This window comes from Rattus norvegicus, chromosome 4, assembly GCF_036323735.1.
Source record: "Rattus norvegicus strain BN/NHsdMcwi chromosome 4, GRCr8, whole genome shotgun sequence".
NCBI lineage: Eukaryota > Metazoa > Chordata > Mammalia > Rodentia > Muridae > Rattus > Rattus norvegicus.
The window spans coordinates 83,042,628-83,069,218 of NC_086022.1; the positions used below are offsets into that span (position 1 = coordinate 83,042,628).

The window sequence follows — 26,591 nt, forward strand, 5'->3', positions numbered from 1 at the left end:
CAGAAAGTTTTACAAACCTATCATGGCGAGAAAAGCCAATTACCCATTACAGTGTCTGTCAAGACTGTTTTTCTACTCTTAGTATATTAAAAATGTTGGCTGTTTGAAAACAAATATTACTCTCAAATAAAGAAGAATTAGAAGCAATAAAGTTAATTAATGTTAAAGTTACTTGTATGCCAGGCCTTACTTACATTGTTTTATTTTTAAAATCTCTGTAAGAATCATGCCCTCTCAGAGGCAGCGAGGGATAAACAACTGTGATGACCATCACTTGGTGCCAGCCACCACACTTAGGTTCCTCAATGAGTGCATCAAAACAAAACCAAACAAAACCTCTACCTCTCACATCCTCGAGGGTAATTTGAGCTACATTCAAAGCAACAGTGCGCCATCAGCTCGGGCTGAAACCCCTGCAAGGCAGGAAGGAGCAGGCGTGCCCACTGTTCCTCTCCCAGCAGAAAGAAGAGACTGCCACGAAATCTGGAGGCAAACTTTATGTTCCCAAACAGAACACCCAAAGGAATAAAGGGAAAATACAACTTTTGTGGCAAACACAAAGACTAATTTAAACTTAACTTCATGTCCTTCTCATCTGCCAGCATTATCAAATTACTTTAAGAAGTAATCCAGACATCTGAAGAAATAACTATTTTCCTCGTAACAAGGCCCTTATTAAATTCTCAAATCCGGGGCTGGAGAGTTGGCTCAGCGGTTAAGAGCACTGACTGCTCTTCCAAAGGTCCTGAGTTCAATTCCCAGCAACCACATGGTGGCTCACAACCATCTATAATGAGATCTGGGGTCATCTTCTGGCCTGCAGGCACACATGCAGACAGAAAGCTGTATGGATGTATATAATAAATAAATAAATATTTTTAAAAAAAATTCTCAAATCCATTTTTTCTCTCACCGCTACCCAAGTGCTACACCAGATCTAACAAAATAAGGCTATGTAAAGCATGAAAGAACCGATTTCATGCTACTTAGAAATCAATAATGTTGAGGAATAATATATTATGCCCAAGCAGCAGCTCCTGATGTATTTGCTAAATCTACTTCAGTTTTACATAAACAGAGGTAGGCAATCCTAACTGTGTGACCAGACCCAACTGCATCTGGTCTGACTTACATCCTGGATGGCAATTAAAAGACATTAAAAATACCCCAGGAATACTCCGGGCAGGACCCCTGCCTTACTTACTGATGTGCTTCCCACCACAGCAATGTGAGAACACGGGGTCTCCACCACGAACAAGCACTGGCCAGGGGCAAGCTCTGCGGTGAGTGCATGTTTAACCAAAAATTACAACACAGTTAAAATACAGCCTTCACATCTAGAGAGGAAGGAGTTCTGAAATGAGAGAGCAAGTGTCCAGAAAGGGAGTAGAGTGCTAGTACCAGAGACCGTTGTCACAATGGGTAGTGATAGCAGTAGAAGAGACCCCGAGCAACCACCACTCAGCTGTCACGGTCTCCCACCCCTGTCTCAGGATACAGGGCCTCCGAGCTGCCGAGCTGCCCCATCTACAGAGCCAGTCGCCCTCTCTGATTGCATTAAGAACACTCAGAGGGGACCTGACGCAACAGCTGTTGCAGTGGAGTCGCAGTATGCCAAAGAATAGGGAAGGTTTTTACCGGCACCTCTTCAGAGCTCACTTCAACTAAACCCTTGAAATGTAGTTACAAACATTTCTGAACTACCCCTGCAAATTGTAGAAAGCCTCAAAGCACAAAAAGGATACTAAATGGATACAGGGTTATAATAAAAATTTCAGGGAATGAACTGACTAATATAAGTAACTCAAGATTGTATACGCTATTAATGAACCTTAAGCCATTTTTAAGAAAATGAAGTTAGTTACCAAAGTTTAAGTACATGTTAACTATCTGAGCTACTAAAATATGAAGTATCAAAACCTGACCCGGAAATAACATTTTTGAAGAGAGTAACTCAAGTCTCTCATTCAAAAGTCAAATGCTACAACATACTTTTACATTTAGCTAGTAAAGATGAGAGTGTCCAGTTAGAGAGTAACTTTAAAGAAACTGCAACAGTAATGTAACTGTTGGAGAGAGAAGCCCCGTCAGGTGTGGTATAGCATCTCTACAATTCTGGCACTCAGGTGGAAGCAGGATGAGTGAAACCAGCCTGATCAGCACTGTCTTAACAAAGAGACCTACGTAAATTCACCTAATTTATTTCAGAATAAAACCTATAATAACTTTATTTACTAAATATAAAATGTGGTCACTGTGGAAATAAGCATACACCCACAAACCCATCACCCTTGTCAAGGTCAGGAGCATTTATCACCCAACGTCCTTGTGCCTTATTGCTGCTGTTTTGCAGTAAGAACAAAAAATCTGCCTTTCAATTTTTTGTTTTTCTTTTTTTGTTTGGTTGGTTTTTTTTGTTTGGTTGGTTGGTTGGTTGGTTGGATTTTTTATTTTGTTTTTCGAGACAGGGCTTCTCTGTACAGCCCTTACTGTCCTAACTCATTGTGTAGACCAAGTTAGCCTCTAACTCAGAGATCCACTTGCCTTCTGAGTGCTAAGATCAAAGGCGTGCACTGTGATCACCACCCGCTTCTTTCTGGTTTTGGTTTTGAGATGGGGTCTCATATGTAGCCTGGGCTGACCTAGAAGTCACATCCTCTGATCTCTGCCTCCAGCATGTTAGAGATTACAGGCCTCAGCCACTAGATCTTGCTCTGTAACACTCCTTTTTACTTATTTCTTTATGTGCACGCATGTGTGGGGAAGATAAGAAGGCTTCTCTGTACAGTCCTTACTGTCCTGGAAGCAGGTCCTGTCAGAGACCAGGGGAGAGTGTTGGGTGTCCTCTTCCAACTCTCCCACCTCATTTCCTCGAGACAGGGTCTCTTACTGAACCTGGAACTCACTTTTTCCTTCAGCCAGCGGGCCCCAATGATCATATCGCCCCTCATTCCACAGGTCTGTCCAGGACTATAGCCAGCTTGTGCATCAGCACTGAGATCTGACTACAGTTGCCATGCTCTTACAGCATACTCTCTGCTCCCCACTTTAACAGTAACTGTAAGCACCGTAGTGTAACAGCAGATCGCGAGAACTCAGTTATCTTGCATAATGAAACCTTTTACTGCGGTAAAAACAAAATATAAGAAGGAGCTGAATGCTGGTAAGTGAGATAGCTCAGAGGTAACCTGAGTTTCATGTCCAGGACCCACCGAGTGGAAAGAGAGAAACAACTCTCCCAAGTTGCTCTGAGCTCCCAATACAGGTTGTGGCACTCAGAACATACCCAAACATGCACTCACACAAAATGGATAAACAAATGTAAAAACACTTTCTAAAGAAAACACTTAGCACACACACAGCATTCCATGTAACTAAAGCATGTGTGAGGGCATCAGGAACTGCTACGATCGTCCCTCCCTCAGCACACCAGACACATTCAGGTCTATGAAATTTGATAAAAGAATTTGCTTTGAAACAGAAATAGCAATGTTTCAGCCTAAAGCCAAGAAAGACTGCCAAGTTGTAAACTTTTGTAAGAAAATGCTGTAACCGAAATGCCAACAGGCCCTTAAACTATAATAGCACTAGGTGCCAAAACAGAAATGATTTTTGGTTTTGTGGTCTTTTACTATAAATTAGATACAGCTCTAATGGAAAAAAAGTAAGTATCCAGTTCAGTAAGAGTAAGAGCCAAGACTGCATACTTCATTTTTAAGTAAGAATGGAGACTGTATGAAACTTTCATTGAGATATGGCCTGTAAGTCTGCTACTTTAAGGGCAACTCTTCAATAGGTTTTTGTGCTTACCACTTCACAGTCTAAGAACACCTCAATTACTAAAACAGAACCCAGGCAAGAAGAATATAAAATTGGGTTCTTTCCTTGTAGTGAACTGTCATACAAACACACAGTGCGGTTATTTAATTTTGGCATCAATTCCTAAGTGAAATGATAGAGTTGAGTGTGTCAATCAGGCTCGGCCACATGGAAAGCCTGGAGCTAACTAAGCACAAGTGCCACTTGGAAGCTGCTTCAACCCAAGTTCTCCATGCAAACCTACTGGCATAAATTATGAGGCCACAGGTGGGTTTATCTTTCATTATTCAAGCACAGCTAAGTACCATAACAATGCTAGGAGAGCAGCCTGAGAACATGGTCATTAGTCATTAACAACGACTCTAGATTTGCTTCATCGCTGGCATATGAATGCCAGAAATGAGTTGATTAAACAGGAGCCAAGAAAATGGCAGCAAATCCATCCACCATACAAACAAAGACACCTATGTACCCAGAGTGGTGTGATGGAGGGACACTGACGTCACATGATGACTCCAAGTCTCCAAAGACATGATTTTCACAAAATAAAGAGATTACAGTTGCATGCTTAAGATAGGTAATCACGGTTCTGGTTAGCTCTGTTTTATATCCACAAAGTATTAAATACAAGCCGGTGTAAGAAATGGCATTCAAGTAAAAGTTACTATCCAACCCATCAACCAAGTTCCAGTAACAACCTAATGCTCAAATGATAAAGGAAGGCTCCACACATGCCAGCTTGTTCATACATAGGAACCTGAATAGAGCAGTTCCCTCCACTCCAACACACTACTCTCCTGGGTCTCTACACTCACTCCTCTGATTAAATGTCACTTCCCTAGAAAGACCATCCATCACGCTACAGAAAGGGGCACCCCATTAGTCTCTAGCTCCCTAGTTAGTACTTTATTTAAAGGCTCTAATTGAAATTCCCTTTATTTGCTCATTCCCTTTATTCCCGTAAACATAGGCTCCAGGAAGAAAAGCCCAAGCCCTAATATCCAAAGAATATCGAAATGTAACAAGAACTTACTAAACAGTTACTATAAGAAATGGAAAATGGATCATGCCCCTTGTGGTCAAAGTATTATCAACATAATACAGAGCTAGCATATGTAAGCATAAAACAATATGCAATCATATAAAATTATGTAAACACAGCACTTTGAATTGCAAGCTATTTTGTTGAAGGAAATGTACCCTTTTCCTTTTGTGTGCATATATATGACAAGTGTAGATTTCATGTGTGCCTGTACGTGCTTATGCATGTGAGAGTGAACCAGAGTGGTGACAGCTCTCCACATTCTTTTCAGTTTGTGTGTGTGTGTGTGTGTGTGTGTGTGTGTGTGTGTGTGTGTGTGTGTGTGTGTTTACATACATAGCATGCATGCAGAAGCCAAGAGGACAATGTTGTGTATCAATTTTTTACATTCACTTTGACAGGGTCCCCGGGATTCTCCCGTCTCCACCTCCCATCTTGCTTTAGGTGTTCTGGGATTACACACATGAGCTACTGCACCTAAGCATTATGGTGGGTTCTGGAAATTCAAACACTGGCTCTTGTGCCTTTGTGGCAAGTGTTTTACCTATTGAGCCAGCTTTCCAGCCCTTGGTGCTTAAATTATCCTTTCCTAACATAATTCACTAAGAGAGATAACGGTAGTAATGGTGGTAAGAGAATGATGTGAACGAACCACCTTCCTTCGTTTAGAAAATACTTCTTGGGGGTTGAAGAGATGACTCAATGGTGAGGAGTACTGGCTGCTCTTCCAAAGGACCCAGGTTCAAATCAAAATGACAGTTCTGTAATTCCAGTGCTGGGGGAACTGACTCCTTCACACACATGGAGGCAGAACACCAAGGTAAATAACTTTCTTAAATTTAAAAATATTTCCTAAAGAACTGTTAAATCAAAACCTAAATTCCAGTGATTCCTATGGGATATTACAGAAATCATCTGAGGTTTTGAGAACTTATCTTTAACATACATTTCCCATTTCCAAACTCAAAACTCTTTCAGTTGATGTAGAATCAGCTGTGTAAGTTAAATCCAGTGTTGGTTTCTCTTTAAATATCCATACCAACATATGGAGAAAAAAAAAAAAAACAAAACTCAGATCAAGAACAGCTCAGGGAGAAGCAACTGGAGATTGGAAAGTGCTGTGGAAAAGATCCTGTTCTGCACGGCTCCTGGCAATGCTGCTATTCTAAATTAGTGTACACTTTGCACTGTTCACAAATTATTAGTATGTTTTCTATACTCTAAACTCTCATGGAAAGCCTTCTTTACATTGTTCTGAATACTACAGTTAAGAGAGAGGAATGACTGCAGGAAAACCCAAAATATTCAACATTAATCTTCATATATTTTTTAATTGTACTACTTAATTATTGCAATCCTGGGCCTTGTGCATGTTAGGCAAGAGCCCCACCACCATCTTAAAAAGGGATGGGATGTGGGCTCAATGGGTTATATGTTTGATTCCCAGCATCCTATCTGTGAATCAACAGGTAGTTTGGTAAAGCATGAAGAAAAGAAAGGAAGAACTGATTGATTCTTGATTCAATTTTTATTAAATGTCCACTAGGAAGATACACATGGCAGATATAAAGTTTTGTTTTTCTTTTTTGTAAATTAAGGTCTACCCACTTCCAAGTCTTGCAGAAGAAACAAGCACGTAAGTGTAACACAGCAGTCTAGTCATGGCACAGATGCTGTGCTGTGCTGTGCTGTGCTGTGCTGTGCTGTGCTGTGCTGTGCTGTGCTGTGCTGTGCTGTGCTGTGCTATGCTATGCTATGCTATGCTATCCTATGCTATGCACAAAAGAAAGACGTGGACATAGCCCCACTGCTGCAGAATAAACCATCTTTTCTGTCCTCCACCTTCTGGGCACAAGCCCGTCCAACCCCCCACTGGGAAGAGATCACGTACCAGTCCCACTCAAGCTCTTACTTCTTCTTTGGTAGGCGTATTTGATTAAGTACCGGAAGCTAGTAATCCCAAACAGGAAGGACTCCCCAAACTGGTTCTAACCCATTCATTCTGTTGTAACTTAAATTTTTTCAAAACGTATTTTTAATGATGGTTCTTAAATGCTTTAACCTTCCTTTTAGCCCACCACCCACCAGAGGTTGTGGGAAAGAAAGGATTTGTGGTGTCTAGAAATTGGCAGTTCAGTTCAGTTTAGCAGTGGCAACTTGATCCACTCACAAACACTTCACAGATAGATCGGCTAGCAGACATGAATCAGCAGTGGTGCCAGTACCTAGCAGAGAAAGGCCTTAGCCTCTGCTCCAGTCAGCAGGAGGGACCAGGAAGAACCCCAGAAGTGCCTCTCTCAGGGAAGCAAAGATTCAGCAAAGACACCAGACCCACAAGTGTTGCACAGCTAGCTCTATAAATAAGCCAAGCTCAGCCTACATCACTGTCTGTGGAGTCCTTTAATACCCTCCAAACTTCACATGTCTTGCCTCTGCCTGGGTCTTGCCTTAGTACATGTGTCTGTCTCAACTGACATCCATCTGCCAATCAGTCCAAGTCCACAGAAGCGGCAAGAAACACCACCAGAAGTAAATGCTCAACTACACAATGTAAGGCCGACCAATATATGTGTGTTGCTAGCAAAGACTCTTTCATCACGTGTCCTTTCACATGCTTGCTTTAGCAGAGCACCCTCTCTCCTGTGTCTGCTTCAGGGTAATGTTCTTTCACGAGTCTGCCTTAGCCTTTCACACCTGTGTCCATTTCAGGAAAACACCTTCCAACACAACTGACTTTCCGAAGAACCCTTAAGTTTCCACTTCATTCTGTGAACAGAGGTCACCCTCTAACTTGTCAGAACTGGTAGGACAGGTCAGAACTCTCAGTTCTCCAAATTACACACTGTTTTCTCAACCAGTTTCTCCCAAGTGACTGGAGAAGAAATGGTAAGCTCAGCTCAGGTTAGAAGCTGGCCTCTAGGGGTTGGAAGATAAGGCAGTTCCCCTTAGGTTTTCAAGATGTGTCAGTGCCTACCAGGGAGTACAGTAGCAGGCAGAACTAGCTGTGGGTAAGACGAATCGTCAGAATTGCAGCATCAGAAGGAGACTGCCATGACAAGGACAAGGTGCAGGACAAAGAGAAGACACCACAGACACCATCAAAAGGAAGATACTCTGGCAGATGGCAGGAAGAGCAAAACTGACCTAGAGACTAGAATCCCGCTCCCAGGTTTGCTAAGCACCCGGAAAACCCCAGGCAAGTCACTTAGCATTTTTGAACCTCAGTTTTTCTATCTACAAAATAACAGAGTCAGACTAAAATAATTCATAAGGTTACTTCAAATAATAAATTTCCATTTTAGGAGCAGAAGAGACACTTAAAAGCTGGACATACAACTTAACCACAACACTCCATGAAAAAATACAGTAACCTTTATTGAAATTTACCAACTACTTTCCCAGATCTGAGCAAATGTGGGTATTTCAAAACAACTTGACAGGTAACATACTCATTGGTAATCAGAAATATAGAGACTTAAGGTTAAAGAACTGTACAACCCCACAGATTTCTATACAGAATCACTTTCTCCAGCTTGCTAACAAATCCTGGACAAGAATCTTGGTTACCTGACTCAACTGGGTCCATGATATATTTATCAATACACACTATCCACACCAAACCCATGACTTTTACATTCTCACAATTCTATAGGTAAGCAATTTAGGCTGAACCTATTGGACAGTGCATATGCTAGTCAGGCCCACTGTAACCAATGAGGTGTCAGTCATCTGCACACTGACTGGGTCAAGATGGTCAGACCCACACTCAGCAGCCGTTCTATGTGTGTCTGTCTGTACAAGCTGGATTAGGTTGCTGTGTTGATGGAAGAATTCCACATTATAAGAAAGCACATTTTGGCATTCAGGATGCTTCCAAATCTCCTTGTCTCACACACTTAATGAATTTAACACTGTCCAAAGCATATAAGATGGTGAAGCTCAATCCATTCAGGGAGTGGGAACAGAGCAGATACTGGGAGACCAGTCATTTGAAGTCATTACTGTAACAGTGTACCACACCAGCTATTAGCTATTTTAGCCAAGAAATAAGAGTTCACACTCTAAAGAGCATTCTTGGTTTAACAATTTTCATTTCAACTTGGAATAAATTAATAACACTGAGAAACAGTTTCTTAACACAGCAAAATGTGAAGCAGTGTCACACCACATTCAGCTTTCCTATCAAACAGGTCTGAGCCTGAACTAATTACTTACCACTTCTGTGTATCATTCTCACCTTGGTAAAGGGGGAGCCACCACTATCCTGTCTTATTTTTCATAGTTGTTTTTCCAGTTGAGGGCAACCTAAAATTTTAAACATTTATTGAGCACTAACAATGTTCCAGTATTATACAGACAAACTGAAAGGGCAGGCTCCTGTGATGTATAGAAAAGTGTGTAATTTTTTAAAGCCCTGGCTGGAGTGTGGTTATTTATATCCCTATCACATAGCAGTTAAAATTAATGAACTACATGTAATAAGTATGTAGTGGCAAAACACTCATGTATTATATGTGGCCGTTTGACCAAAGGGATAAGTAGAGGCTGGCATTCAGTCCACATTGTTTGACAGGCCATAAACCCTGTTACAGGGTGACATTTGTCCAAAAAAGAGTGGCTTTTTTTTAAGTACCTGTGAACATGGAAGTGCAGTGTGTGCCACCACTAGTAATTCCAACCACAGGTGACAGAGGCAGGAAGTTACCAAGTTTGAGGCTAGCCTGGATTTTATAGCAATATCTTATTTCAAAGACAAACCAGACTCTGCTGGCTTACCTAGGAGTGTTTTCAATACTGAAAAGACAGTTCTTTCTGATTCTCACAAAGAACTGGATAAGCTAATGCCTCTTCCAACACTACAGAACAGAAAGTGAAAAGCCAGTCATGGAACAATGATTTTGTTTTTAGAATGTTCCAAATCATGAAAAATGTAAAACTACTGGTTAGAGGTCAACTCAAAAGAAAAGCAGGAGAATCAGACGTAAAGCTCGGGACTCTGGTCATCTAGTCAGAGAGAAGAGAATGGGGACTCTGGTCATCTAGTCAGAGAGAAGAGGATGGGGATTCTGGTCATCTAGTCAGAGAGAAGAGGATGGGGATTCTGGTCATCTAGTCAGAGAGAAGAGGATGGGAACTCTGGTCATCTAGTCAGAGAGAAGAGGATGGGGAGTCCAGAAGAACATCCACAGCTTAGGTGACAGGCACTGCAGTTACCTGGATCTGATTAGAACTGTAACACTGTAACAGAAAAATGTCACGCTGCTCCCATAATTGCAAACAAGTATTCTACTAATTAAAAGAAGATGTACTTTTAAATTGAGATGTTGAGGGTGATAAGTAGTGAGGTTCCTGCTCTTAAGCTGGTGGTACCTGTCAGCTCAATATGCACTTACACGTCTTACTTCTTACCTCGCCAGTGCCCGATAAGCACGATGACGGGAATGGGTGAGAGTGGAGAGATACGCAGTATTTCATCAAAGAAATTGTTTTTTAAAAAAGATTTCATATTTAAAAAAAAAACAGAAATGGGGGAAAGAGAACCAATGCCTAGAAACACAAGAGAGCATGAGACGTGGAAAGGAAGTACATGGTTTGGAAGTTTTTTAGAAAGAACCCGAGAGGGGTTGGGGATTTAGCTCAGTGGTAGAGCGCTTGCCTAGCAAGAGCAAGGCCCTAGCAAGGCCCTGGGTTCGGTCCCCAGCTCCGAAAAAAAAAAAAAAAAAAAAAAAAAAAAAAGAAAGAACCCGAGAGATGAGACCATGCCAAAGAGTGAAATGGCTCTTCTCATTGTGAATTACAGGACACAACTGCTTTGCTTCTAATAAAAATGATGTATACAGAAGTCATTTCTGTTGGGTTTAATATACATAAACCCAACCTAGGGAAAACCTTCACCCTGCTGCTCCTGGCCTAGGAAAAAAGAGAGGAATGATCTTTGTTACTCCTGAGAATATTACTTAGTAAGAAATAGAAGTACTGGGTGGGGAGATCACCTGCACCTCCAAACACTACTCTATTTCAATCATCTGAGCTGCAAATTTTCTCTTTTATGTAAAATGCTAATAGAAACTGTGATACAGGCTCATCTGTATTTGTATGCTACTATAGTTATATCCTCATATAAATCTACTTAGATGCATTTTTAGTTAAAACATTCCCCCATGGGGAGATGGCAATATGGCTCAGTGGGTTAAATGGCTTGCTGTGAAAGCAGGAGGACCCAAGTTCTAAACTCCAGCACCTATGTAAAACCCAGATGTGGCAGTAGACATCTGTACCTCGAGCACTGCAGAAGCAGAGACAGGGGGCTGCAAGGAACCTGGCCCCTGAAATGCAAAGATCCAGGTTGAGTAACAGCCCGGTCTCAAAAACTGAGAGTAGAAGGAAAGGCACCTGCCACTAAGCCTGATGACCTGAGTTTCCACATCATGCAATGAGAGAACAAACCCCCAAGTCACACGCCAAACAAATTAAAACAACAACAACAGAAGAAGAAATAGAGGAAACAACCCAAAATCAATCTCCAGCCTCTAATTCAGATCTAAAGCATGGGAAGCAATGGAAGAGGTTTTATTCAAGTGATCCAAAATATTCCCTATTCCACAACTGATTATACAAAGCCGCCATAAAACTGGGTCAACGCCTGAGCCCTAACTGTTCTGCCCCGACTTCCCTCTTCCCTCATCTGGTTAAAACATAAGCATTTTTAAAGTTGTTGTTTGACATAGGTAGATAATCCTTTATTTAACGGAGAGAGCACAATCTTCTTACTGTTGCTTCTGAGACAGGACGTCACTATGTAGCCCATTCTGACCTGGGTCTCATGGCAATCCTCCTGCTGCAGGTTCCCTACTGATGAGACTACAGGTGTGCTCAGTTTAGAGTCGTTTTCCACAAACCATATTTATATATAAAAATAATAAGTATGAGGCTAATCCATCACATTAAATGCCTACAAATAATGGTGAAAGGACCATATAAATACAAATAAGCTGCTATTATATAGTAATTAATCTCATAATGATCACGTGTCAAACCAATTAATTATCACAAACTATACCTGTGTTCATCAATAACAGTACAAATTCAGATGCACTCACAGTCCTGTTAGGACTCAAACATTGTCTCATGAGAAGACAAGAATGATTTCAAATGTTTGTGAATATTTCAGACTGAGAAGACAGCATGAGGCTCAGACTCAGATCCCCCAGGCCCAAGTAAAAGCCCTAACACTGAAGAAGCAAAGACAAGTGGATTCCTAAAGAATCAATGACAGACTAGCTCAAAAATCAAGGTTGAGTGAGCTGGCAATATGGTTTGGTGAGTAAAGGTGCCTGCTGCCAAACATGGCGCTTGAGTTCAGTTCCCAGGATCCACACAGTAGAAAAACTGACTCCCACAAGTTGTCCTCTGCTTTCCATACATATGACATAGCATACAGGAAAGTGAACACACACACACAAAATAATTAACAGTGTATAACATATTAAGTGGAGGGCCTGCAAGATGTCTCAGTGGATAAAGCACTTGCCACCAAGCCCAGTGACCTGAGTTCAATCCCCAGAGACCACATGGTGAAGGAGAAAATATTCTGCCAAGTCGTCCTTTAACTTCCATATGCATGTTCCTTCTAAATAAAAAAATAAATACAGAAATGCCAAAAGCTTTTATAAGAAAGAGAGCTTTTTTATATATATAAAAGAAAATATGGACTATCAACCTCTGGTCTCACTCAACATGTATGTGCACACATGAGCAGCACACAAACACGTGCATATGTCCCCACCACCACCACCATCACCACACACACTCCTGGGTTCTGCGTGTGATGGGAACCCAGGGCCTTTACCCAGCCAGCTTCCCTCAGCCTTTGGACAGTCTGTGCATTGTTGATGGTTTGCTCTTCTTGTGAGAAATGCTGATATGGATCCATTGCTCCACTCTTAACCAGATGCTCTTCAGTACAGAGTCAGAGCGTGAAGCTCTTTTCTCCCATCCCTGTTGATTGTTTCCTTCAGTGTCATTTTGCTACCGACTGACCCAGGTAAAGACACACACGGTTGCAGACATCTCTAGTCCCAATGTTACTGTGGCACCATGGGAGGAAGAAAGAGGAGAATGCCTGGCAAGAACTTGTGTATTATCTCATTCAACAAAAGAATGTTTCATTTTATTAATTTTATTCATAGCCCCAATATTATTAGTATTTTACAATCAGAATGCCTGAATCCAGCTGGGGAGCTGGCTTAGTGCATAAAGCTGTGCAAGCTTGTGGGCCAGAGCTCAGAACCCCACAACCAAGTGAACACCAGGTAAGCGTGGTAGCCCACCTGCAATCCCAGCACTGAGACAAAGATGGCCTCCTGGCTAGCTAGACTCACCGTATCAGTGAGCTCTGGGTTCAGTGGAGAGAACAGGATCCACCGAAGAAACTCCCAGCATTAGTCAGGGTCTCCACATGTGCACACACTCATGTACCCACATTTACACTAACACGCACGCACGCACACACAGTATATACACACTGACAAACCTTTTTAAAAAAGTAGCCCTAGAGATGGCTCAGTGAGGAGAACATTTACCACATAGCCTGATGACATGGGTCTGACGGCTGGAATTCACCTGACTCCACAAAATCATCCTTCTGACTACACATGTCATACACATACTAATAATAAATTTTAATTTTTAAAGTGCCTAAATACTACTACAAATCCTTATGCCGTGATCTTACTAAACTAAGAAGAGCTAACAATTCATTATTCCTTCACTTACACTCAAAACTGACTTGAAGCTGAACATGATAACAGATGTCTGTAATCCCAGCTTGGGAGGTAGAGACAGGGGAATCAGGTTAGAGAGAAGGGGAATTAACCCTGGTTAATACATAAGACTTTATCACAAATAAACAAAATAGCAACAACAACAAAAAATATTAATAAGTTTAGAATATAATTTTTATGGCAAAACCATTAGTTTATAAAAAATAAAATCTGGATTAAATTATATTTTACTTTTCATCTCTTTAAAGTCCAAAGTTACATTTAATATAATTGGAATAAAATTCCTACTGCTACAAATGCATACTTATCTTTACATATGTACAAGCAGAAATATATACAAGAACATTTCCGACTACAAAGCAATTTTGGAAATGACAGAAAATCACACCCACCATCCCACACACCCACCATCCCACACACCTACTTCTGATATTATTTGATGCAAAATTAAATTTTAAAACTTTCATTGGTGAGTCTTTGACTTCTCACAAGGATTATCATGTAACTTTCATCATGTTACACGGTAAATTACATTTACAGATTTTCTAATATTAAGCCATCTCTACATACAGGCAACACAGAACTTGCAATGTTTTACTTCTCTTATTTATGGTTGGATTTGATCTGCTAATGACGTCTTAAAGGTTGAACTCTATGCTCCTGACTGAGAGCCACCTACCATCTACCTTCTGACTCTATTTGCTTTAAATAAGAGGGTTCAGAGGTCTTTTGTGTAGACTTAGTTGGGAAGTCTTTCCTTATTTTCCACGGTCTGGAAACATTCACGTGAAAATGTAATGCTCTTTGCTTTATGTTTTAGTAACAGTCCCCTGTAAAGCCACTCAAGCCTCACATATAACTTGAGAGGTCAGATGGGTTTGTTTTGTTCTTTTTAAAATCACTTTTTCAATTTCTTGAACAGTAGAGTCAGCCAATTTGGGGGGGGGGGTTGTTTTTTTTGAAGTAGGACATCAGACATTCTAGATTGGCTTCAAACTGCCTATGTAATGAAGGCCTTGAACTCCTGACTCTCACACCTTGGCCAACCCAGTCCTGGGATTACAGGCATGCACTAATACACTTAATTTACATAGTGCTAGGAATCAAACCCAGGGCTTTGTGTATCTAGGCAAGCAATCAACAAACTGAACTACAGCCCCGGCCCCAAACTAGTTATTTCCTGAAGCAGTTCTTAAACTTCTAGGCAGCAATCTGTCTATCACACAATAACTCAACCAAAACATGTGACTCTTCCAAGCTCTAACACACTTTTAAATGAATTTACAGGTAACTTAGCAGGGCTGTATCATGAGAGCACTAAGATTCATGCCAGTTCTGTTCTGTTATTATTTTAACGAGAGGTTAAGAATCTTTACAAATCCTAAAATAACTGGAAATACCTTGGGTGGCACAAAAGCAGGACAGATACTTTTGACAAGCAGAAAACTACATGACAAAGTGACATGTGTTTTAGATAGCACTTACCACCAGAAACAGGGGCGTCCATGAAAACAGCTCCCATTTTCTCAACTTCTTTTGCCAATTCTTTTGAAACTGAAGGATCAATAGTACTGGAATCTATTAATAATGAGCCTTTCTTCACTTTTCTAAGTATAAATGAAAATATTCAAGTTTAAAACTCTGAATGAGTACTTCATGCAACTAAGCATACAATCAGAATCAGTTCAAAATCACCAGACTATCAAGGAGGTCTATGGCTTGGTACTGAAATAGTTGAAAAATCTCATATTTATTTACTCAAGTTCCAGATCAATTACAGTTCAAAGTAAACCCATACTCATTCAGATAATCAAAATGAAAATCTAATAAATGAATTGGTAAAGCTTAGTATCAGGTGAAGCACACTGGCCATGCTAACACAGTGAAGCTAAAGTGTAAGCAAGTTTGAAACCCTATTAACTTCATAAGGGAAGTGGACAGTCACTGGGTCTTAAAAAGCTTAAGTCTTTAGGAAGTTATACTGCAAATTCCCCATATCCATACCATTTTCACTAAGGATAAATATAAGCAACTAAAGAACAGCTATTTGTTTCAAGAGGGTATATTCCTTTAACAGTGGGAACATTTTTAAATAATATTTTATTAATTAAGACATTCAAATACCTAATTTTGATCATATTCACTCCTCCAATTCCTCCCAGGTCCACTCCCACCTCCCCATCACCCTACTTCTTCCAGACCCACTTCCACCTACCTACTTCCTGTCCTAATAAGACACTCTTAAAACAAAATATTAAACAGGTAAAAAAGGAAATAAAGGATGGAATCTAGAAGTTTGACAAGATTTTTTTGGCAAATGAAAATGCATACATTGGTAAAGATGGAAACAGGATCATGGATATTTTACACAAACCTTTATCATCCTTATGGTAAAAGATGCTGTTTTTACTATGAGTGCTAACATAGACCTGAAATAGTTCCCTTTTATCTACAGGTGTGCTTATCCTAGTGGCTAGGAAACTCTACATTATAATTTAGCTACCTGGTCTTAGTGGCCCAGGCCTACAATCTTAAATACTCAAGGCTGCGGTAGGAAGATCACAAGCTCAGTATCTGCCTGGGTTACAAGGTGGGTCCAAGGTCAATCTAAGGAATTCAGTGCGATCCTGTCTCAAAAATATGAATAAACATATAAATCAAGAATGATAACTTACAATTGTATGCAAATTTCCCGACGTTCTTACTTATTTATTATTAGTGTGTGTAAATGATGTGTTATGGTTGTACACATGGAGGACAGAGGACTCTGGAGTCAATTTACACAGCAAGGGTTCTACCCCAAGCCATCTCACCGCTATCCATTTCCTCAAGTTCCTCCCACAGGTCTACTCACCAGGGGATACAGAATCAAGACTGGAAAATTAGAACCCCATACATAGAAAAATTAAAACAGAAAATGGGGAAATCACTGTTTAAAAAAATAAACTACTAAAGAGGAAAACAAATTATTTCTATTGAAAAAGGCAGTGCATAGAACTCTTTCAAAAACATTTAGACAGATCCAGCAGAGTATTTGTGTGGAATCTACAGAAGAGACATGCCAAGTGCTCCTGGAGCTCACCTCAGTAGCAAAGGCTTTACTGCATGTGACAGAAAAAATATGAATAAAACTACCAGTCTTCCATGGTATTATCACCTTTAACAATCTTTTTTTTTTTCTTTTTCTTTTTTCTTTTTTTCGGAGCTGGGGACCGAACCCAGGGCCTTCCGCTTGCTAGGCAAGCGCTCTACCACTAAGCTAAATCCCCAACCCCACCTTTAACAATCTTAAAAACAAATTCTATATAAAAAATTACTTATGCATGGGGGGGGGGGGCCGGAGCAGAAGGGGATCATCTCAGAGAGGAGGGCAATTATAGTTTAATATGAAACCAAACTCTTCCTAAGCACTCCCTGGACAAAACTGGTTCTAGTAGCTGGCCACCATGCTCCAAAGTAAAGGATATTAGTAAACGTTGTGTCACCGCACACGTTTTAGTAACTTTGCTGGAGAAATAAAGCAGGCCACAGCTGGGGCAGGCTAGGTAATGAGTCAGCCCAGCCGCCTCGAGACCACCCACACTGTGGGCCTGCTGACTCCATCCAAATGAGTGCCACTCAACCCCTGAAATCTAAACATTTATCTTATCAGTTTTCTGTCTAATATCCACACGTCTCTTCCTTACAAGTTTGTTAGTTTTCCAAACCTCAGATTTCATTGTATTACAGTCTTCTCAAAGTGAATCTTGCTTTCTTTCAGCAAGCATTACTAGAAATCAGTGCCGGTGACTCAGGTGTCTACATGGCACATGGCTTTGTACTAGCTCCTGTTGAGCCCAACAGCAGAGTGAGTCAGGACTAGGAAACAGAAAGCCTGGAGACTGGAATGCAACCACTGTCCTTCTGACATAGCCACACCACAAGGTATGGCAGTAAGTGACAATTCGCCAGCAGGCTTACAGTGCCAAGGAACACAGACACTGGTAGGAAACACTGTCCTGAGCACACCTCACTCAAAGAGCTACTGCTAAGGCTGAATTCAGCTTCCCGAAGTCCTCACTGCAGATGGACTAGCCCAGAGGGCATTCAATAGCTTTTTATGTAATAAAATCTTAAATGACAGTGCTCTTTCCAGTGTTTGGTTTTACTTTTCAGAGAACCCCTTTTCTGGATTTCTATACACCAGAAGAAAATCATGCTTTAAAGAGTAGGTATGATTTAAAGTGCAAGCTTTAAAAGTCTCCTAACCATTTACCATGAAAGAGTAAATGCAGTGCAAGGGTTAAACAAGGCTGGAGGAGGAGGTTATCCCCAAAAGTCACATACTCGACTCTAGTGCAAACGTTAACTCTTCACAGTAAGCAGAAAACGACACTGTTCACTTTATGAAATAAGGAAATACACAGGAAGATTTAACCAACAGAGCTGCAATGCCCTAGCAGCTTTAACAAATGCAAACCCAGAACTACAGCAAGAAACACATACACTTCAGAAATACCTACTTTAGAATTCCATTTGCTCCAGAATAAACTTCTATTGAATTCATACTGGAGGGCAGCATTGTGATAATCCTGTCAGCCTTTTCCGCTACATCTGCTGGGGAGGACGCTACCTTTAAAGAAATCACAAAGGAGTATTGTTTAATTCGAATGTAAGCAGTGTCCAGGTCTCAAACAGGTCAGGATCTGCAACTATTTACTGGGGAAAGTTCAAGATCACGACCAGTGACAAAGCTCAGTGAAATAAAGAACAGATGGAGGTTGCCAGAGTCTTCGTCCTCTACAGAACTATCTGGAGAACATGGGCTTCACAGAAAGCCCCCATAAATGTCCACTTCCCTGAAGTGAATACAAAGCAAAACAAAGGAAGCCTCTTCCTAGTGAAGCTCCGTCTCTAGATCATTCCAAGATACAAGCCTGGAAGTTTATGTCAGGAAACTTACGGTGCCCTTAGAAATGGAGCTCTCTTCCAGGGAAAGAAACGTAGTTCCACCTAGATCACTCCTTCAAAGGTGCTTACAGGGTACCAAAAATTAGCTCATGGATCTTAGGACACTACATATCTCCAAGCTTCTCAAACCCAATGAACTGGCAATGCCAAATGGTCCAACTGCCAAGTACATGGAGTGGTTAATCAGCCCCCTGCATCCCAAGCATCTGCTTCTCGGGGTGCTTGGTTTGCCAGAGCACTGGTAACCCCTCAATTATAGCAAGTCGTGTCAAAGCTCACAGGTCTGGAAAAAACACACACGGACAATAATAGCTACAACACCACCGCTCTACTGGACACGACTGTTCCATATCTAATGACCACACACATTTGGTATGTATTAACAATGTCTGATTTGTATTACAAAGACATTTTTCTTAGACACGGGCACTCAAACGCTTCTCATCATTGCTATGATGACTTTAAAACTATAACTGACAAAATTTGGAAACAACTCAAAAGCAGAGAGGAAGAAATCAACCTCATTTCCAATCTGACATTAGCCACAAAAAGCTTTAGCAGCCAACTAATCAGAATCCCTCAACTACGTGTGCTAATTGAGTGGATAAGCAAAGACAGAATGATGGAACAAAGCAACACTTGTTGAGGCAAGTCAGAGACTCAGGTTTAGTTGCAGCTCAGCCAAGTAGTCAGTATGATTTTGTGCAAATCATTTGACCCCACTGGCTTCCACTTCCCAATCTATAATGGCAAGCAGTGCACTAATTCCTGTAATCCTAAGATTTAGGAGGACTTGTGTCAACAAGAGAGTTGCAAATTTGGGACATGCCTGGGATGCAGAGGGAGATTCCTAACAAATGAAGACGAAGGCTCTGCTTCTAAAGGAAATGATGCATTTGTCCTCAGTCTTACCCTGAATAAATCCCACCTACTCTTCTGCCCTTGCCTCCAGAGACCTCTATGTGCCCTCTTACAAAACAAAACAACCACCAAATACCTAATTTAGCTTTTACCTCCAGCGTACCGTTTATTAATATCCAGTAACCCTCAATTCCAGGAAAGCTGGTCACTGTAAAACGAGACTGACATCATCTCTTTCTATCCACTCACATATCGCAAGTAGAAAGAAGAAAACCTGGTCACTGAATCTGTCCTGGGACCTTCGAAGTCTCAGAAACCTTGAACTCACAGCTTTCATTTCAGAAGACATCACTTCTGTTGGATGGTAAGCAGAGACTATACATGACAGTTCTCTCTGAACGTCTCTATCAGAAACGAACTGTTAAGTGTTACCTAACTTTTTCTCCTCAATAACTGTCTTGGCATTTTATTATACTCAAATTATAATTTTGAAAGAAAGCAACATGAGACAGATACTCAAGCTTTATCTGTTGGCCAAAAGCAAAGACCTCCTAAGGAGTGGAGACTGAGGCTCTGCCTTTAAAGAAATGATTCCTTTGTCCTGATTCTTTCCCTGAATAAATCCTTCATACTCTTCTCTCAGCCTCCACAGAGAACTCTATATGCCATCTCACGAATGTGATACATCTAAAACAAACTAATATCGCTTTTACTTTTACGTTCAACTTCCCTCAGTTTGGAGTCATATTGTTTGAGTGTTATGATAATCTAATACCTACTATTGGGTCCCAAGGAAGTAAGGCTGTGATTCACTCAAGAAAAAGTTCTAGTTCCTGGCACACAGAATATACTCCAGAAACAGCTGTTCAGTCAGTGACTTATCAGAGGTCCTGCTCTCTGTTTTGCTAAGTGGCTCACAGGAAGCTTAACCCATAATTATCATCCCAATAAAAGCAACTTGTCTTCACACACACACACACACACACACACACACACACACACACACACACACACACACGAGGGAACTGCTACTATCCCTTCAATGGAGAGCACACGAGTAATAGATGTATATAGCAGAGGTAGGAACATGGCCTATGTGAATTTTCAGCTAACACTAAAATAGTATTTATATGCTAAACTCTGTTTTAACAGCTGTATGAAAAGATCTGCTCTTATTCTATGCATTAGGAAACAAGCTAACAAAGAGAAAAACCAAACACACATGCAAATACTGAACAGCTAACTGAATGGCAATGGCAGATTCCAAGCCAATGCTTTTTGTAGACTGCCAACACTCTATTATGTTCCAGAGTCCACATTAAAGTGCTGGAAGGACAGAAGCTTAGAACAGAAACGTATTCTCAGAGCTGGAAGGCAGAACTCTGAGTCTGAAAGCAAGGTGTCAGCAGGACTACTCTCCCTTCCAATGATCTAGGACAAGCTCTTTCTCTGCTTCTTCCAGCTCCAACGGCTGGTGCCACTCCACTGGCAGCAGCATGACTGCGATGTCTGCTTCTTTTTCCCAGAACTCTGTGTCTTCTTCCATGCTGTGACTTTAGTCCTGGTTGTCAGCTGCCACTAGCTACACCCCTGTGGCTTCAGTGATAAACACACCATACAATGTTCTCATTTAGAGTGAATAATTGTTTGGCTTCTATTATATTCCCAGATAAAAGTAACTGTTACCAGTCACGTGTTTAACTCCTCAGAAAGAACCTGTGCATCCACAAGCTGTCACTCCTCTGTGCGCCAGTGCTGCTGACCTCTCCAAGCACTGAGCAACTAGCATACTTGCTTCTCTATACAGATTTCCTTTTTCTTTTTCAGATGATAGGAGATGCTTAGTGCATGGTCTTTTGCAACTGGCTTCTTTAATTTAGTGTGCTTCCGTAGTTCATCTGTGACATAACAAACATCAATACTTTCTTCCCTTAATTCCTAAGTAACATTCCAGTTCATTCACTGATACACATGGGTGTTGTTTCTATTTCTTAGCTATTATGAACAATACTATTATACAGAAAGTTCTGTGTAAATATGTGCCTTCATTTCTCCTGGGTATAGACACAAGTTTGTTTTGTATTGCTATTTGGGAGGGAGGGGCGGTTTTGTTTCTTGAGACAGGGTTTTGATTATGTAGCTGGCTGTCCGGGAACCCACTTTGAACTCACAGAGATCCACCTGCTTCTGCCTCCCCAGTACTGGGATTAAAGGTGTGCACCCCTAGGCCTGGCTTAGATCCAGGTTTTCTTTTATTGCAAGGTTAAGACGTAGGGAGACAGCTAAATGAATAAAGCTCTTCCATACAACCATAAGACCCGGAGTTTAGATCTCCAGTACCCAAGCAAAGGCCAGGCATGCATCTAAAACCCCAGCATTGGAGAGGCAGAGAAAAGCTGACAAATCAGTGACCTCCAGGTTTAGTATAGAGACCTCATCTCAAAAACAAGGTGGGGCAGTGATAGAGGAAGACGGGCAACATCGACCCCTGGCTTCCACACGCACACATGAACATACACAGATACACCACCCATTAAGAACTGTTCGGTCATATCATAACTCTATGCTTCACTACCTGAGACACTCCCTAGACTTGTCCTCCAAAGTGGTGGAATCATTTCACTCTACTACCATTGTTGAGTTGCCGACTTCTCTGTATCACCACAATGAAAAGGTGTGTTTTGCTTTGCTTGCTTGATTCTTCATTCTGAGTTTCACGGTGAGCATGGTTCTCTTCCTCATTACAATGCATCCTTTTCATGCTTCTCCGGCCTCTTATATAACCGTCTTCAAATTCACATCCTTCGCCATTTAATTACTTGTCTTTAATTTTTAAGTTGTAAGACTCCTTTATGTATTTCAGATAAAAGTCCCTTATCAAATATATGATATCTAAATATTTTAGACCTTTTTTAGTTTATTGGTGTTATTTATAACAAGCAAATTTTAATACTAGTGAATTCTAATTTACCTATTAATTTTGTTACATAAACTCGTGCTGTTATAGCTAAGAATCCTTTGCCAAAGTCTAGGTCATAAAGATTCACTATTGTATTACCATTTATTTTCTTATTTATTTATATCTTTGTATCTTATTATGTGCATAAGTCTCTTGCTTACATGTATGTCTGTGTGCTATGTATGCCCCTAGTGGCCAATGAGGTCAAAAGAGGACATCAGATTCCCTGGAGCTGGAGTTTCAGACAATGGTAAGCCATTATGTGGTTGCTGGGAATTGAACCTGGGTCCTCTGTAAGAATAAGTGCTCTTAACTGCCATGCCATCTCTCTATGCTTGTGTTTCCTTTTGATTTGTAGAAGACACCTTTCTGGGGCCACTGTTCATCCACTGTTATCCACTAAAATCTTACTGTGATGAGTGACTATTATTTTATTCCAACACTCTTCAAAGTACAAGAAGCACGTGCTAAAGAGGAGGGGCAAGGCACATACAATTTATGACTCAGCATTGCTAGTTTCTTTTAAACAGTCAGGAAATTTATACCAATTATCCAGTTTATAAACAGATTAAAAAGTAGCTAGCTACATTTCAGAGCAAAAACAAAACAAAATGAAACCATGCTGCATACTGACAAATCCCTTATATATTAACTTTTACTAATTAGTGGCTGTGGGCTGTGCATCTTGTAATGCAAGGAGCTATAGTTCTGGTGCCAAAACTAGACTTTTGTTCAGTCCCTGGCTCCTGCTATCATATCAATTCACTGAATAACACAAGAAGAGCACCTAGCTTTTCTATGCATCGGTTCTGACTTCACTCCTGATCTCTGAGGACACTCAACTCTCTCATACAAAGACATACTTAAAAATGAATACAACTTAAAAAAACAAAACAAAAAAACAAAAAACAAAATGAGAGTGCTGAATTGCTCATAAACCAAACACTTAGAAGGATGAGAGTATGGGACCAGCCTGAGCTATACAATGAACCCTGTCCCCCAAAACAGAATAAATACCACACAAAATACTTAACAAAAAGCCATGGACATAGTAGTTTCTCACTAAATATTAGGTTCTTGTTCTTCCTTTGAAAGTACAAATGTATCCCTTATTCCAGGACAAGCCTATCTAAAATCAGTAAAAAAAAAACAGGCATGGCATTGAGGAATAGAGTCAAAGAAGACAGTAACACAGGCAGAACACCAGAAAGTTCTGGAAATCTAGGAAAAACTGAAAGATATAGAATGCAGTGACAACCACTTCAGTTGTTCCAAAAGTAAGCTGTAAGTCCTACAGGCGTGGGAGGAGCGACAACGGTGACAGCATTTAAAAGCCCCTGAGTTTATGCTCTGCCAGTTCTTTCTTCTAATCCACTGGACGGTCTCCATTCGACCTCTACCGAGCTTTCTGGTTAAATTCTATATTTAAGTGAAGGCATTCCCTCAATTTAGAGAGCAGTCAGCATTTGCAATCACATGTCACCATAAAGTGAGGAATGTCAAATAGCAGTGTTACCTCAAAATTAATACTATCTCCTTCAATCAACTATCAACTAATTTGACCTCCAGACAACAAAACAACTTGGAATAGTTATCATATTCAAGACAATAAAAGGTCACCTTTGTCACATTCTCTTAGTAAAGTAAGCCATCAACTCATTCCAAAAAGTTTAGGTTACTTCACTGTACAGCCTGTATAGCCCAGAGCACCAAGGAGTGCGATGTTAAGTCTCCACAGACCACATGGGCATGAGTAGCTTCAGTGCAATACTGAAAAGCCCCAAGCTCTCAGTCACCTTCTCATGCAGCACCACCAGTACAGACAGCACAGAGAACACGGCCAGGACAGACAGCTCTTCAGCTCTACAAATGGCTTCTAAGTCACTAAACCTATTTTCTATCTCAGGACTGCACGTCTGTTGTTCTGCTCCATTTTGTTCTCACTTTTCTGTTTCTTAGGAAACTTACAGTACTCTTCCGGTCCCGGGATCAAATCCTACCCTTTGTCATCTTTCTACAACGTGTGCAAAATTCCCTTCATATTGCAGAAAAAGCACATCTCTTAAATTCAGAGGCTAAAGTAAGGTTTCTTATCATCTGAATTACTAATGAAGTTTGACAAATCCAGACAGAACAAGACTTACCTGGCAGATGCTATCATAAAACATGATAAACTCTAGTACCCCAGTTCTTGAAATGTAAATGGCAGCCTAAAAGCAACACACTACGGCTCAGTCATAACTCAGCTCCGTATTATAGCCCACAATGCGTTTATGTGGTCTCCTGGTTTACAGCCAGTCACTAATGATGGACTCAGAGTGCTGCCATGCAACATTTATAAAGTACATCCACATATATTTCCTCATCTGAGCTTCATAATCTAAGTAGTCATGATGCATTTTACAGATGTGGAAACCAGCCGAGGGACTGACTTGTTCCACTAAGACAAAATGAAGTGTTGGATCAGGGACTCAGGCAAAGCTTTAAGTCCCAAAGCGCATTCCTGTCATAAGACAATCATCCCAACTTTCTCTAACAAAATAACTGCTTCATCAACATAATCAGAGAAGATATTATCTCAGGAAATGACCTAACAGGAAATGCCCAGGCCACCTACCAAAAAATAGACCCCTCCCAGCATCTATACTGCTCTTTTGATGTGCATCCAATGTTGACCTAATGTTAAATTAAAAATGAATACAATTAGGTTTTACAACTCTGTTGGGTATGCTTCTAAGAAGTGCTTGCTTCTTTGATAAAGAAAAGTTATTTTTAAAGAACAAAATCTAAAGCAAATCCAAAGACAAGCCTTACCTGTTCACCAGCCTCTTTAAACTCTTTGCATACGTCAGGGAACACATCATAGAGGATGAGTGGGTAGCCATGTTTTATGAGATTTTTTGCCATTGGATTGCCCATGTTTCCCAGTCCAATGAATCCAACTGGAGTCTTAGAAGCCATTGACCTAGAACACACTGATTTCAATACATTTATAAATAAAAAATAAACTTGTGGTACACATACATGCATGTAGGCAAAATACTCAAACACTTTAAAAGATCATAACCATCTAAAAGCTGGCTTAACCTCATAAACCAGTGCTTTAAAGGTTAAGAACGCTTTGGGTCACCTTGGAAACAACATTAGACACACTTTCTCCACAGTGACACTAGACAATATTGACAGGATTTAGAAAGACACAAGTTGATAATCTACTGAAAGAATTAGAAAGAACTCTCCTTGCCCTTGCATTTACAGGTCTTATTCTTCCCTTTTCTTTCAATAACTTTGGTTTTGAGACTCTGTGTGATGACTAAGCTCAGCCATTTTTAAGTTTCAAATCCTCTCAAATGATTGCTCCGACTCATCATGAGCATGTGTGAGTACGTTGAGATCCTAAAGGGAAATTATTTAGAGCTCTCTGCTTAAGAAATAAAGCTCAACAGGTTAGCAGCTTATTTAGTTCCTTTTCACCACCAACCCGACCACTTCCATCAACATGGTGTTGATGGGCAACATCACAGCACTGATGCTAAGTTTATGCACAGGAACCCTTTGTCTTTATAGCCCATGAAGGCTCAATGACAGAGAAATGACACCTAATTGAAAATTGAATTTAAAATTAAATAGAATGAGGAGCAAGAGCTCTCATGCCCATAAGCAAATTAACAAAAAAGAGAAAACCACTGTGCTAAAGTTAGAAAGGTACAATTTAACAATCCAAAAACATTACAAGCAAGGAACACTGCATTTTAAAGGCAGTTAATTTAACAGTGACTACTCTAAGTGAAACAGGTAGCAAGTATGACAAGGAAGAGTGAGGCCTCACATATGCCACAAGCCTTAAGCAGCTACCTCTATGTGCTAAGCCAGAGGGTGCCTCAAACTCTGATCCTCCAACCTCAGCTTCCAAGTGCTGGCATTACAGGTATATACCACTACACATAGCCACTGAACATATATGAGATACAATTCTTGCCTTGCAATAACCTTAAAATCCAAGAGGACATAAACAAAATTAAACATTAATATAAGACAGGTAAAAATAATATGTAAAAACAACTAATCCTGGTACAGAATTCATGACTTGAAAATTTTAAGAAGGTACATTTAACTTGTGTATTCTAGAGTGGTTCAGGTTTAAACAGAACAAGAAGGGAACTACATAAAGAAAAGG

General features: G+C 40.5%; 1 protein-coding gene and 1 long non-coding RNA gene across 2 annotated transcripts in view; both read right to left on the bottom strand.

Annotated features, from left to right (window-relative positions):
• The window catches only part of LOC120102279 (uncharacterized), a 56,316-nt gene extending 41,193 nt beyond the window's left edge, over nt 1-15,123 (bottom strand). The window contains exon 1 of the long non-coding RNA XR_005503585.2: nt 1,205-15,123. This is a non-coding gene — a long non-coding RNA (uncharacterized LOC120102279). The remainder of the gene's footprint in view (nt 1-1,204) is intronic.
• Nucleotides 1-26,591, bottom strand: part of Hibadh (3-hydroxyisobutyrate dehydrogenase) — a 98,061-nt gene that overhangs the window by 62,869 nt on the left and 8,601 nt on the right. Inside the window, exons 2-4 of the mRNA NM_022243.1 lie at nt 25,229-25,389; nt 18,147-18,256; nt 15,130-15,251 (exon numbers count right to left, since the gene is read on the bottom strand). Of these exons, the coding sequence (NP_071579.1) occupies nt 15,130-15,251; nt 18,147-18,256; nt 25,229-25,389 (393 nt within the window). The remainder of the gene's footprint in view (nt 1-15,129; nt 15,252-18,146; nt 18,257-25,228; nt 25,390-26,591) is intronic.